The sequence below is a fragment of the Strix aluco genome, chromosome 13, assembly GCF_031877795.1.
Source record: "Strix aluco isolate bStrAlu1 chromosome 13, bStrAlu1.hap1, whole genome shotgun sequence".
In the NCBI taxonomy this organism is placed as follows: domain Eukaryota; kingdom Metazoa; phylum Chordata; class Aves; order Strigiformes; family Strigidae; genus Strix; species Strix aluco.
The window spans coordinates 16,631,152-16,644,472 of NC_133943.1; the positions used below are offsets into that span (position 1 = coordinate 16,631,152).

At 39.2% G+C, this 13,321-nt stretch overlaps 1 protein-coding gene across 7 annotated transcripts in view; it reads left to right on the forward strand.

The window, feature by feature from the left end:
* Positions 1–13,321, forward strand: part of TENM2 (teneurin transmembrane protein 2) — a 700,085-nt gene that overhangs the window by 663,358 nt on the left and 23,406 nt on the right. For 4 of the 7 annotated variants that reach the window (XM_074838105.1, XM_074838107.1, XM_074838108.1 and 1 more), the window contains 6 exons: positions 714–981; positions 2,137–2,280; positions 3,838–4,087; positions 7,056–7,076; positions 11,099–11,331; positions 12,845–12,999. In XM_074838105.1, coding sequence (XP_074694206.1) covers positions 714–981; positions 2,137–2,280; positions 3,838–4,087; positions 7,056–7,076; positions 11,099–11,331; positions 12,845–12,999 — 1,071 coding nt within the window. The remainder of the gene's footprint in view (positions 1–713; positions 982–2,136; positions 2,281–3,837; positions 4,088–7,055; positions 7,077–11,098; positions 11,332–12,844; positions 13,000–13,321) is intronic. The other 3 variants (XM_074838106.1, XM_074838110.1, XM_074838111.1) reach the window with 1 other exon arrangement.

Here is a 13,321-nt window from a genome sequence, read left to right on the forward strand (position 1 = left end):
AGAACAGTGAGGGTGAAAAGGATATAGAAATCAGTGGTCAGATGCTAGTGCTGACCTGAGCACTTACCACAGAGTCACCATTTGTCCCCTGGAATTGCTGTAGCAAATGGCTCTGTAGAGTTGCATTCATTCTGACAGATACCAGGGTTCTAATGAGGTCTTCAGGAGATAACCTAGGTTTATGTCACCTGGACACATTTATCTTTGACTACCTTGGACCTTCTCCTTATCATACAATATATCAAGTATATCTCTGTATTTCAGTTGACAGCTTAGGTATTTCAAGAGAATTTTGCAAAGGCTTTGTGTGTGGTGCTAACCGCAGGCTGTTTTCTTGTATGTTATTTATGGCAAAGGAAAACTACTGGTACTATTGTTTCACTACTTTATTCAGTTAGTCTTTACATTATACTAACTGTTAGTAGAAGTTGTGGGTTCCTATTACTGTATTTCTTATGTTCCCCTTGCATATAACTTGCAATAAAACTGCTTGTACTTATTTGCACTTTTGCCACCAGTGGGCTCTTAAAAAGAAGTGTACGCAGATGTCAAATAATTATTTGTCCAGCTGAACTGCATCACTGCACTGATTTGAAGATAACCACTCCCAGTAGTAGAAAGTCATCAGTTCCTAAGAATATGCAGTGCAATAATATTATTCTAAAAAAATAACAAAGCAGTAATGTAACATGTTTGATCTTTTTCCTATTCAGGTTCTTCATGAAGAAATTGAGATCCCTGGCTCTAGTATAAAGCTCAGCTACCTGAGTTCCCGTACTGCTGGATATAAATCCTTACTTAAGATCACCATGACTCAGTCACTTGTGCCGCTGAATCTAATCAAAGTTCATTTGATGGTAGCGGTAGAAGGGCATTTGTTTCAAAAATCATTTCAGGCATCTCCCAACTTGGCGTATACATTTATCTGGGATAAAACAGATGCATATGGTCAGAAGGTTTATGGGTTGTCAGATGCTGTAGGTAAGTCAGCATATATAAGCCCTAAAACTTTCCAAATAACAGCTATAATTCTTAGTAAGAAAACAGCAAAGATTTCTTATGGAAAAGCAAATATAGACTAAACAGTTCTTGTCTTCTTGACACAATTTATCTTTGTGTTGTTTCTTTTACACATTAAAGATCACATTCAGAGGGTCTAAACTCCACCAACATGCCCGTGTTTCCTGATCGGTAGCTGACTTAGAAGGTTTAGACCAGACAATGGGAAAAACTGGCCACAGGAACTTAGGTGAAACCTAGTCCATCACTATGTTTTTATTTTCTTACAGTTAATAAATGAGCCTCATGCTGGACTGGCTGGCATTCTTCAGTGCATTTGGATTTTCATGCATGCCATTATTATAGGCTCTTGTGGTATAATACATTTGAAATGAAAATGGTGGTTTTCTAATGCTGTTCAGTCATGTAGTTGTATGGCTATTTTTAGTTCGCTTGGTCCTAGTGGGCGGGAAAAATAGAGTGATCATCATAATATTTTTAAGTTTTCATTTGCATTTGAGTATCAGAATAATTTTGATACACCAGTGTTAGAAATGGGCATCAGAGCTGTGCCAGTGTGGAAAGAACAACTTATTTTTAAAGTCTTCTTTCTTTTCTATAGTTTCTAAAATCTTCTTTGCTATAGCTTTTCTTTCTTACATTACTGAATAGGACATTTCTTTCCTGAGTAATGCTTACAGTTCATGTGTGCTTAAAAGCACACAAAGTTTTCACTGCTCCTTGGTATATGGTATGTAAAATGAACACACTAAATAGATGCTGTGAACATCTGGCAAATTAAGAGTTTAATCTTGTTCTGTTATCTGATAGAACAATTTTATTGTCTTTTAAAAATTATGTTACTCACTCTCCTCTCACCAAACCAGTCACTTCCCAACACCAGTTATTCAAAGAGAAGTGATCAGATCCCTGCAGAGTACATGTGAATGAAGTTTCAAATTTGTGTCTAGTCAAAGATCTGAGTTTAATATTGTAGAATAAAAGAGAGGAATATAATCACTCCATCTTCTTGAGCAGACTGGGGAAGTAGAATGCTGGATGATTTGAATGTGCTCTGGATGTCTAATTCAGTGTTTGTTCGGCAAGTCGATCAGATTTTATTTTATTTTATTTCAGTTTCTGTGGGTTTTGAATATGAGACTTGCCCCAGTCTCATTTTATGGGAGAAGAGGACAGCACTGCTGCAAGGATTTGAACTAGATCCTTCCAATTTAGGAGGATGGTCTTTGGATAAACATCATGTACTTAATGTCAAGAGTGGTAAGTTAGTTAATTCCATGTGTTTTCTGTGCTATATGGAGTTACGTCTGTGAACACTTTTTTATTGGCATTATATTTACACTTTAAAAAATGAAGTTTCTTTACTCTTTGTTTCACCTCTAGCTCAGTAAGGTATGGGACGTGTTTCACTTGTCAGAATTTCAACAAATTTGTAGAATTTCACCAATTTTTTTACTTCTCTGCACAGCATAACTTTCTTAAAGTCCAAATCTTTATTCTCTAGTCTTGTTCATTTATTTCCCTGTAATGTCCTTCTGTCTTCCTTCCCTGTTTTTCTTATATTAACCACACCCATTCCTGGTTCCTTTTGTTTGATCTTTTCCCCTTTAATCTGAGATGGGGCTTAAAAGCAGTATGAGTCAGTGACAAGATACTGAGTCTCATTTGTCTTTTTCTTTTGTCACCTGTTTGGTTCTTCCTCACTTCTCTTTGTCTTTACTTATCCTAAGCTGAATGTTCCTGTCTTCGTACTTTACCGGAGACTCTTAGGGAACTGAATACATAGCATATATTTCATTTGGTCCCTGTAAAGTGTTTTCTACAGCCTTCCTGCTGATCCCTGCATTAACAAATTGCAGAGTACATTGTTGCTCAAGAAATCTAAAGTAGTGTTCAGAATAGGCAAGATTAGGCTATTTGAACACAAAGTCCTGTGCAACAGATCACTGTTGAGATAGACATTTGGACAGTGCATGATATTCACTGTTGTCACCAGTGGGGAGCCAGTTACATTAGGATCATACAACTGCATTTCCAAAAGAACATGAGGCTAAAAGTTTCCAGCCAGATTTCTGCAATCTTTGATGACATTGAAAATGGTCACTCTGGCAGAGAATCTACTCCCTTCTTGGAGCAGGGGTCTGCTCTTCGAAAAAATATTTTGAAAATAAGTCCTATTTTAAAGGCATTTCTTGAAGCCTAATAAAGATCTTCACCACTAGCTTCCCTCTTGCCTTTTATCATTGGTCCTTAGCAGCCCTTTTAAGAGTTTCATCTTTCTCCTATCTTTTCATTTTCTGTGTTATCGTCTTCTCTGGCATCTCCATTTCTCATTTTTTGTTTTCCATGAAAAAAGTGTGAAAGACTGAGAGGTGGAAAGAGAATAGTAAGGTTGGCACAAAATTCCAAACAAAATGTAATGTAGGAAACTGGAGTGAGAGGATCCAGGGACACAAATAAGGAACACATGTTCTCCGCTGTTTACCTTCTCACTTCCCAGTTAATAAGACAGTCTAAACCACTGTGCTAGGCCAGAGAGTTGTATGGCAGTGTTTTCTTTTGTAATGAATACCAAAGTACTCTGGGTTTAGGTTTGGGTCTGTGGTTGGTTAAGTGTGTGTTTTTTAACAGAGAATCTTCATTACACCTTTATTTTTACTAATGCAAGCTCTTTCACTCTTTTTGCACCACTGAAGAACCAAATGCTGGAGAAATTTCAGTGTACAGTCCTTAACAGCAGCTGTTGAAAACAGAACTACCTGAAGTCCCCTGCAATGAATGATGATAATAACCACTTCTTCTCCTCTTTGTTATTAGGTATATTGCACAAAGGCAATGGAGAAAATCAGTTTCTAACTCAGCAGCCAGCTGTGATAACCAGCATTATGGGAAACGGGCGCCGAAGAAGCATATCCTGTCCTAGCTGCAATGGTCTGGCAGAAGGAAATAAGCTTTTGGCCCCTGTAGCACTGGCAGTGGGTATTGATGGAAGTCTCTTTGTTGGAGATTTTAACTATATTCGACGTATCTTCCCATCCAGGAATGTTACTAGTATATTGGAGCTGAGGTAAGGTGTTAATCTTAGCACTTAATTTCTGTAGCCTGTGCTCAAATCAGCCTTTACCATTACTTTTTATAATTTTGTAAAACATTGTCACTTTCAACCTATTTAAAATCCAGTGGAGAAATGGGGCACAGAAATGCATAGTTCAAAGTCTGTAGCTTATCAGAACAATGACTATAGAGAAAGACTAAAGAGTAGAAAGCAACTTGTACAAAAAGTACAAACCATCTTCTTCTGTCTTCTTGGTGATCATTTGATACAATCTCCCCTCAGTACTATACATCATTTAGTTTTATTTGAAAACTACAGAATTGACTGCCCTTAGTTATTAAGCCACAGTGATAAGCAAAGGTATAACAATCTTACAAGGTTAGAAGGAAGGTTTCCCTATCAGTGGTTTTGAGAGACAGTTTCCCACTTCTTTCCCATACTTGTAAGACTATTATTGTAGGTTGACAAGTACAGTTAAGATTGACATACAGAGCCAGTTTGCATCATCAGAGCTCTTTTTTAAGACTGTATCTCTGTCCTCCCATCCCATACCCCCCCCTCCCCCCCAACATTAAGATTTGGTCACTTAATAGGGAAGGCATGAGTGCAGAGTGTACCACTTCACCCATTTCTGTTCCATTTCCTTTTCTCATTCTAGGAGAGGCAAGAGCTATTGCTTCAAACCATAACTCACATAACTGGACCTTATAGTTACAGCACTGTTGAGTATTTGCAGAAAAATGAGGAAAAATAGGTTGTATTGTCTGTCTTCTGATACTTCTGCAGCCCACTCAGGCAATAGTATTAGTGCTCTTGTAAATTGGATATAGCTGCAAAGTACATTGAGTGAATTTAGGTCATTAGCCTTTTTTTTAATGATGGCCAGTAACAAATTCCTCTGCTTCCACTGTACTTTCAGTTTTTAATTAGTGGGAAAAAGTGCAAAATTATTTGACTGTTGGAGAATAGGAGGCCTAGCTCTATTTTACACCTCTCTTCCATTCATGTCATTCTGTTGATGTCACTATTGTGAATTCTGATTTTGTATAAGAGAAAAGAGATCTGATTCAGGCCAATTCTACTCTGAAATCACTCTCTGACACCAACCTCATACACCATCAGGCTGCCTCATTATATTTAAAAAAACCCACAATAGTCATAGATCATCCAGTGCTTTCTGCTAGCAGCTCAGTATAAACCACAGAAGGTAGCTGGTGTGGATGTGTGACCTGCTATAAATGTTTATATCAATATACCCTATAATTCTGCATTATATAGAATATGCTGGGTTTTTTTTTTTCTAATTTGTTCAGTTCTGTTTAGCTTTCTAGTAAATAGAACTACAGCTTTATAGGTGAAGAGAAACATTTTCAAATTAGAATACTTAATATAAGGCATTTATATGCCCCTGACTTCCTAATATCAGCCAGTGACAAAGTTTCCTAGCACACCTGATATTTGAAAATGTCTCCAAGTTTACAACAGTATTAATCCAAGTACTTTGTTTTCTCTCTATGCAAGAGAGAACTTGAGCTTTTCAGCATGTGTGAGGGAAAATTGGAAAGGGCATCAGTAAAGAAGCAGAAGATGGCCTTCTTAATGTGCTTTTGTCCACTTTCTCTTTTCTTTTAGGAAAGGCTGTTTTCCATAGCATAGTTTCTTTAGCTTCTGTTACAACTATTAGCAATGAACAATAAAGCTATTGTATACTAAGTGTTGTTGGACAGCTGCAAATGACTAGACACATAGATTTTTAGGATTTGCAATGATGTCTTTTGTCCCCTCTTCCTCTAAAGGGAATTATGGTCCATTCCAGCCAACATCTTCTATAGCAGTAATTGTGATTTGGTGGTCATCTTAAAATGTGTATGAGTTACACGGGTAAGCGTTTGAAACTTTGAGCCATTTAAGTATTTATGAGAGCAGTCTTCAGCTAGTATCAAGTAGCTTGAATAACATTGCAAAGAGTATGTCCATAAGTATTACAAACCAAATACATCATTTTATCTAGATTTCAGAATAGATGTCATTTTGGTTTTACATAAGCCAATACAAATCTTGAGTAACTTTATAAATCAGAATATCCCAGTGTGCATATTTGCTTTGCACTGTCCTTTATGAAGGTGCCTGATCTGTGTGGCTAATAGGAATTTTGACTCAAGAGTGTTGCATGTCACGTTTAACGTTGGTATTGCAAGTTTGGGGCTGTGCATTGAGTGCTGCAGCTCAGGAGTCATGCACATCTTTGTTTCATTCAGTGGATATTCCTAAATGGCAATTACATAAACACAGTGAATCACTGTGGTGTGGAGAACGTACTCATTTACTTCCGGGAAGTAGAGGACACTTTGACTTCATGTCTAGCCAGTAAACTAGGGATCAGATAATGCTATATATCTCCCATTGTACAGCATCTTACTGCTCACTTAGAAGGTTTTTTTTACCCTAGGAGTTGCTTTGATAGGCTCAAATAGATCCCATGTAGCATCCAAACTTGCTTTAAGCAATGATTTTAGAGACTGGGCGGAGAGGAAAATAGACTGTGTAGTAGAACTCTGTTTAGAAATAGCCTGTTGGAAAACTGTTTTGATTAAAGTGGTTGCCTCCAACTGGCAGACAATATCCTAAGCCCAGTGCTTCCCCTTTCCCAGTTCTGTATTCAGAAAACTGCCAGTTTCTCTCGCTCCTAGCCCACAAGCTACACATACTTCCATGTGAAAACAATGTCTGTGGTCCAGAAAGATTCCTGTAAATTATATGGGGGTGGGGGGTTGGGGGCAGGGGTATCCTACTAGGGAACTAGTGTGCAACTGAATCACTCCCAGACGCTCTTCATCCGTAAACCAAGCTAAGGCTAGTGCTGAAAAGAGATATCTTCTCCTGTGTCCTTTTGTAAAATAAAACAAATACTATGTTTGCTTTACCATCTATTCTTCAGCTAACTGTTTGTTCTTTTTTCTTCTGTTCCCTTTCTATAAAGAAATAAAGAGTTTAAACATAGGTAAGACACGAGCTCTTTCCCATATAATTTGATATGGTTTGTTTGCTTCATTGTGTTTGCTTTTTGTGTTGTGCTTCTTGTGTAATGTTATGTTCTTCATGTACCATATATAGAAACATTTTTATGTGCTAATTGTGTGTTATGAATTTGATAAGCATTAGCAATTATGAAATGCAGTCAAAAAGCAACCAAATAAGTTCTGACAGTAATTAGAAATTTCTAGTAGAATGCAAGTATAATGAACCCCAAGCTAACTTCTATATAAACACTTCTCCCTGCTGTCTATAATTGGTCTAAATGGTTGAGGTAAACTACAACAGCAGTTTTACAAATGCCAGAAAGGTTCACAAAAGCACTAATGACTGCAAATAGGTCAAAACCTCATTTCCTGGTCATTAATGATTTTCTGAACCCTCTGTCCTTTTTCATAATTTAGTTTCTATTTTCTTTCATCAAATACAGTTAACAGTCAGTCAACCTGTGGGCTGGTTGTATGCAACCATTAAATGCAGTCACTGTAAGATTCATGAGGGAGGCATAACCTTTCTGGACGTTAGGAGAAAAGATTTTTCATTGTCTCACCTGAGCACTAGGCCTTCTGGATGTCAACAGCATAGGAAACGGTTGTACCTTCTTACAGGTCAACCCTGGGATGGGGAGGATGTTCACCTTGGAGAATATCAAGGGAAAGAACAAGAAGAGCTGTTGTAAACTATTCCATAGTGTCCTGTGCATCACCTTTTAAAACCATACTTTCCATTTCTGTAATAGAAGTTAGATGCAAAAGATGGTCTGGACTAAACAGTATAACTTCCCCTTTATGAGATATTTTGGTATAGCAAGTGTAACACCACTAAATTTTCTTATCTGGATGAATTCATTCACAATTTGCTAATGATTACTGGTGATGCTGGAGGCTCCTTGTTTGCATTAACTAAGTTTCATTAATTTTTCAGGTGCTTAGAGATTTTCTCTGGGCAGCTTCTCTTTTTTTGGTTAAATTTAAAGAAAAGCTATTGTTGCACTGTTGCAAATTTGATACACATATGAGAAGAATAGGGAGGACAAGCTGATCCCACCTGTACTTGCTGTCAGGCACCAGGCTCCCTCACAGACCAGGGTCAGGCTGCGCGGTGGTAAGGGCTGCATTCACCCAGGAGGGCAGAGGTGGAGACATTACAGGCAGAGGCCTCTGAGCAATACCGACTGTTACAGAAAATCTTTTAAAACAAGGTCCATTCCTTGGCTTCCTATAATTCGAATAAAAGATTACAATGGTGCAGAGAAAAGTGAGATAGAGGTCAAACTGGCTCAGATGCCAGTTTAAGAACTATTTACTACTCATTTATCAAATACATCCTTGTTTGAGGTAATCTTGTAGTTTCTTTGGGTACACGGTGAGTGCATGTCACCTTCCACCAACCGTTTTCTGCCAAAGTCCCTCAAATATTTTATGTGGAGAATCTTCCACTATCTGTTTCCTTACCCAGCTCAGGAAAGAGCAAAGGGGTGTGCAGCAGGTCTGCAGCTCCAGTGAGTTGCTCCCTGATCTGGAACAAAAGCTCATGACTGACTCCCTGGCAAAACTGCCCTGAGGGAGGTTCCAGAGGAGAAAGGCATGGTGAGCTCCATGGACGCACCAATGACTGCAGGAGAGGAGAGGGAAATAAGCCCATGTTCTGCCATTGCTCTTTACCCTGACTCATACCTTATCCCGTCCTGGTCACAGTGGGACATACGTGAGGCTAGCTGTGGCAGAAGGGAAGCAGGGGTGTGCTCACTCAGGAAGGCAGGCACAGGCTGGCAAAATCATGTCCAAAGAGATACCCTTCCAGTCTCGCGGAGTGGCTGCTGCTCAGTGTCAGGCAGCAGAGCAGCTCCCCCGGGTACTGTTGTGAGCAGCTCCCACCACTGAGACCAAGCAAGGCCCCTGCCGCTGGCAGCAAGCAGCCGTGTCTGTGCCCAGCTCCAGTTTGTACCTGCCTCATGTCTCCCTGTTCGGCCAAGGTGGGGGTGGCCACATGTTTTAGAAGGGCCAGGCAAAAAGCACCCTGGGACGGAGGCCAGCAGAGAGGCAGCAGCAGCGAGCCTGCAGCTGGAGCACTCAGTTTTTGGCTCGTCTGCTGCTGTTGCAAAGCCTTGAGCTAATTTTGGGTGTATTTGTGAAGTATGGCACAAGACTAGTGTCACAGAAAAGTTTTCCCTTACACAGTGTAAGGGGAAAGCATGGTGGAAGAAGAGAGCAGAATCTTAAAACAATGACAAATATGCAGGCGCTTGTATGGCTCAGATACTCGAGAGGCTGGAGAAATCTTGTAAGCAGAAAGAAGTATTTCTCTATGTGGCAAAGAAGATTGAGCTTTGTTTTGGAGGGATGAGAAGGAATGTGAATAAGGGTCTAGGGAAGAGGTGCAGTCTGCTGATGATGATAAGGAGAGGAATTTGGGGAATAAAGAGATTGCGCTCTAATCTCAAGCATGTCACTAGTCTCCCTGCATAACTTTGTCTACACCACTTAACCTCTCTGTGCCTCAGTTTCCTCCTCTGTAAAATGGGTGTAATACCCATCTTTTTAAAGTACTTTGAGATCCATGCATGAAATAAACCTGCCAAGTATTTTTTGTTTATTGTATTTTTTCATCTCTAATTTCTACACTCCTAGACTTCAGCAGATGGTATTACCTCTGCCTACTGAATTTTGATCAAACCAATCTCCTTCCTACTTTCTACAGTTTTAGAACAAACTGCTATTGACCTAAAATCATGGCATGTCAAAGACTGGCATAGAGGAAGATAACTGTAGAAAGTGATATTTTTGGGCCTCCTCATTCCTCCAGATCTGGTCATGACCACATGAACGCAGTTGTCTTTGTGCTGCTGATAAACCATCTGCCGAAAGTGGCCTTATTATAGTTTCAGCGAGTCTGATCAAGAAATGGCTTATGTCCATCATAACTTACCTCTGTGTATCCTCACTCTTGGAGATGGGCACTTTTGCCACATGAAACTAGGAGTGTGGATATTTGGAGGCAAATATCTCTGGTTACTGGTAAGTAACCTTCATTTTTTTTCTTCCTGTCTTCATTTGTCTTCTATGCTTTGAAACCACCATTGACCTTATTTACGCTCACCCATAGGCTCCAAAGGCTGGAAAATTCACATCATGCTTAAAACCCAACTAAATAGAGTTAAACTAGCCAGGCAAGATTTTGAAAATATTTCCGCACTGCAGTTCTGTGTGTGTGAATGTATATATATGGCAAAGATTGACATTTCTCAATTTGCAGATGATTTGCTAAAGTAGTTCCAAAATGTGACAAGCTGTCAAAAAACATACATTTCAGAAGAGAAGTAGCTTTCCATATGAGCACCCATTCTAATCACAAACTGAGGACCAGTTTTTCAATAACAGAAGGTTTGGAGTTAAAGTCAGACACTTGGGATCTCTGGTTTTAGTTATATAACCAACTTCATCTGCCATAAATGAGATTCTTGATAAGAATGAATGAGAACAAATTTGCTTTAGGAATAAATTTGTTATGCCTTTGCCTCCTATTTATAAAAGACCTCACAAATCTTGTGGCATAATATAAGTAACTCAAAAGCTGATTCTTTGATCTTACCCCTATGACTTCTGCTTTCAAGGGAAGTTAAACAAGGTGGCACAGAGGGGGGGCAATAGGTAGAGATAAGCCAAACAGAATTGACCTGGAGCAGATCTAAAGGGCTAAAGAGATCAAGAGGAAAGTCTGCTGTGCAGCTTTGGCTTATTGGGCTCTGCTGTGCAAGGTTTGGTGTAGCAGGATGAATGAGATTTAAAATTGCAATCCTTCTGAAACACTGACCAGGCCCTAATCAAGCTAGGTCCTCAGATGGTAGTCCTTCAGACCCCACCTCTGTATGAAGGTGTCAGACTTTCTTTCCAGATCTCTCTGTGCCTGATGAGTATCCAAGCTCTGAAAGCCTGTGAAGTTTCTAGACTGCTCAGCTGTTTCTGTTTTATGCTTTCTTTTTCTCTAAAGCAACAATCCTGCTCATAAATACTATCTGGCCGTGGACCCTGTTTCAGGCTCACTGTATGTATCGGACACCAATAGTCGACGGATATACAAAGTCAAGACCCTCACTGGCACAAAAGACCTAGCTGGTAACTCTGAAGTGGTAGCAGGGACTGGAGAGCAATGCCTGCCCTTTGACGAAGCCAGATGTGGGGATGGAGGGAAGGCAGTGGACGCAACCCTAATGAGCCCTCGAGGTAAAGCAGGAAAAGAAGCTTGAGAAAATGACTGTGTGAGGCTAGGCTGGATGTGGAAATAATTATCTGGCAATTAAATCACTCCTTGCTCAGTAATTTTTATTCTGGGCTTTAATTACAGTGGATTGGCAAATGTTCGTGCTTTGTTTAGTTAAAGCAAACTTTATTACCCCAACACTGAACGCTGCAAAAGGAGAACAGAACACAAATTAGCAGGGTACCACTCACTCCAAGAAGCAAGCATGTAAACTGGGAAACAAATTACTGTTTGAGATACAGTCTTTGGGGAGAAAAACTGCCTGCTGTGGCTTTTTTCTGAGTTTTCATTCTATGTATCCCTGTTTTCTTCAGAGGTGGAGGAAAAATAAAAGGATTTTTGCCCTTTCCCATTTCTAATTTTTAACAAAAAGTTTTCAAGATGATGTGGAAGTTCGGGGGTGTGTTTCTTTTTAATTTTTTTTTCCATTGTTTCATCTTAATTGTAAGGATGAATTAATCAGGTGTTTTGCCATGTGTTTCAAATGTCTTTGGGTTTTATTTCAATGTTTGAAAATAACTAGATGATCATAAACATGAAAGGTCCTGTTTATTTGTATAGGTAATAGTTTCAGTTAATACATACAGAATATATTAACAGGACAGAGCTGCTTGCATATTTTAAGTTAACCCTCTATATAGAAGTTAAGAAGATAAAGCTTTACCTTCTCTCACTGCCCAATAGGATGAGCACTGCAACCATTTGAAAACAAGATTTTTAGATCAATATTTTATTTTCAGCCCAAGAAACGGACAAGGCAGTGCACCAAATCAAAGCAGGAAAGGCAAGTGAGAAAAAGCCTGCCCTCCTTTACAAGAGGCAGCAGCATCCTTCTGTTTCTCCAAGGGAACACCCTTTCATTCTGTGCCTTTACTCTCTAAGGACTCCCAATGTGACAGGCATTGAACCTTTCCTTTTTTCCTAGGCTGGAAACCCCTGTGTCTTCATCTGGAAACAACAGATGTTCTTCCCATATTTCTTACAGCAACAGGTCAAAGAATGAAAAAACACACTGAAAAAATACAATGGCCTCTCAATTTTTCAAAAATTTTAAAGCAATTTTAAAAGATTTCTAAAAATTCTTCATCCTTATTAGATCCTTCAGATGAAAAAAGAAATGCCTCAAATTTCTGAGATTAAAACTTAGGAAATATTTTTTTTTTAATTGGGTTTATGTGATATATCATACAGAGTTCAGATTTAGAAATAAGCTGATGCATTCTGCTGGCTCTTTGGCATGTTTGGGGGATTTATGTGTTTTTCTTTTCTTTAAAGCCCCATACTTGCTTGATGCCATTTATTCAGCAGAACTACAGGTACTTGGAGGGTTCCAGAACCTGTGCTCAGGTTGGAAGGGAGGAAAGAACACGGGAAGTGAGCAAACGTCATCATCTTGTAAACCTGTTAATAAGATGAAGCCTGCCTTGAAGCTAGGAGCCTCACAGCTTCACTGATGCCTGGTTTTTATATCTGCAGGAATTGCAGTGGATAAATATGGACTCATGTATTTTGTTGATGCCACTATGATTAGAAAAGTGGATCAGAATGGAATTATATCAACCCTGCTGGGCTCCAATGACCTAACTGCTGTTCGACCTCTCAGCTGCGATTCCAGCATGGATGTCACCCAGGTAGACTCTTAATGCATTTATTTTCTTCTCTGCCTTAGAAGACATGGGCATCTATTTTGGAGAACTGCCTGGCCACTTAAGAAATACATTATGCAGCACAAGATGATAGCATATTTGATTCATTACTGAAATGAGTGAACCACCCTTTTACTGTGGCTAACACAAGTTATTTATGCAACTATAGAGAAATAAGGTTGAGATAATGGGAGTTATTGTCTTAATTGCCTGTTTTCCTGTAATTATTGTAGAGCTTCCACAATGTAGCATTCATTCTTTGCACAGAAACACAATTAGCCAAAGTTACCACTGCACGTAGCTTTAA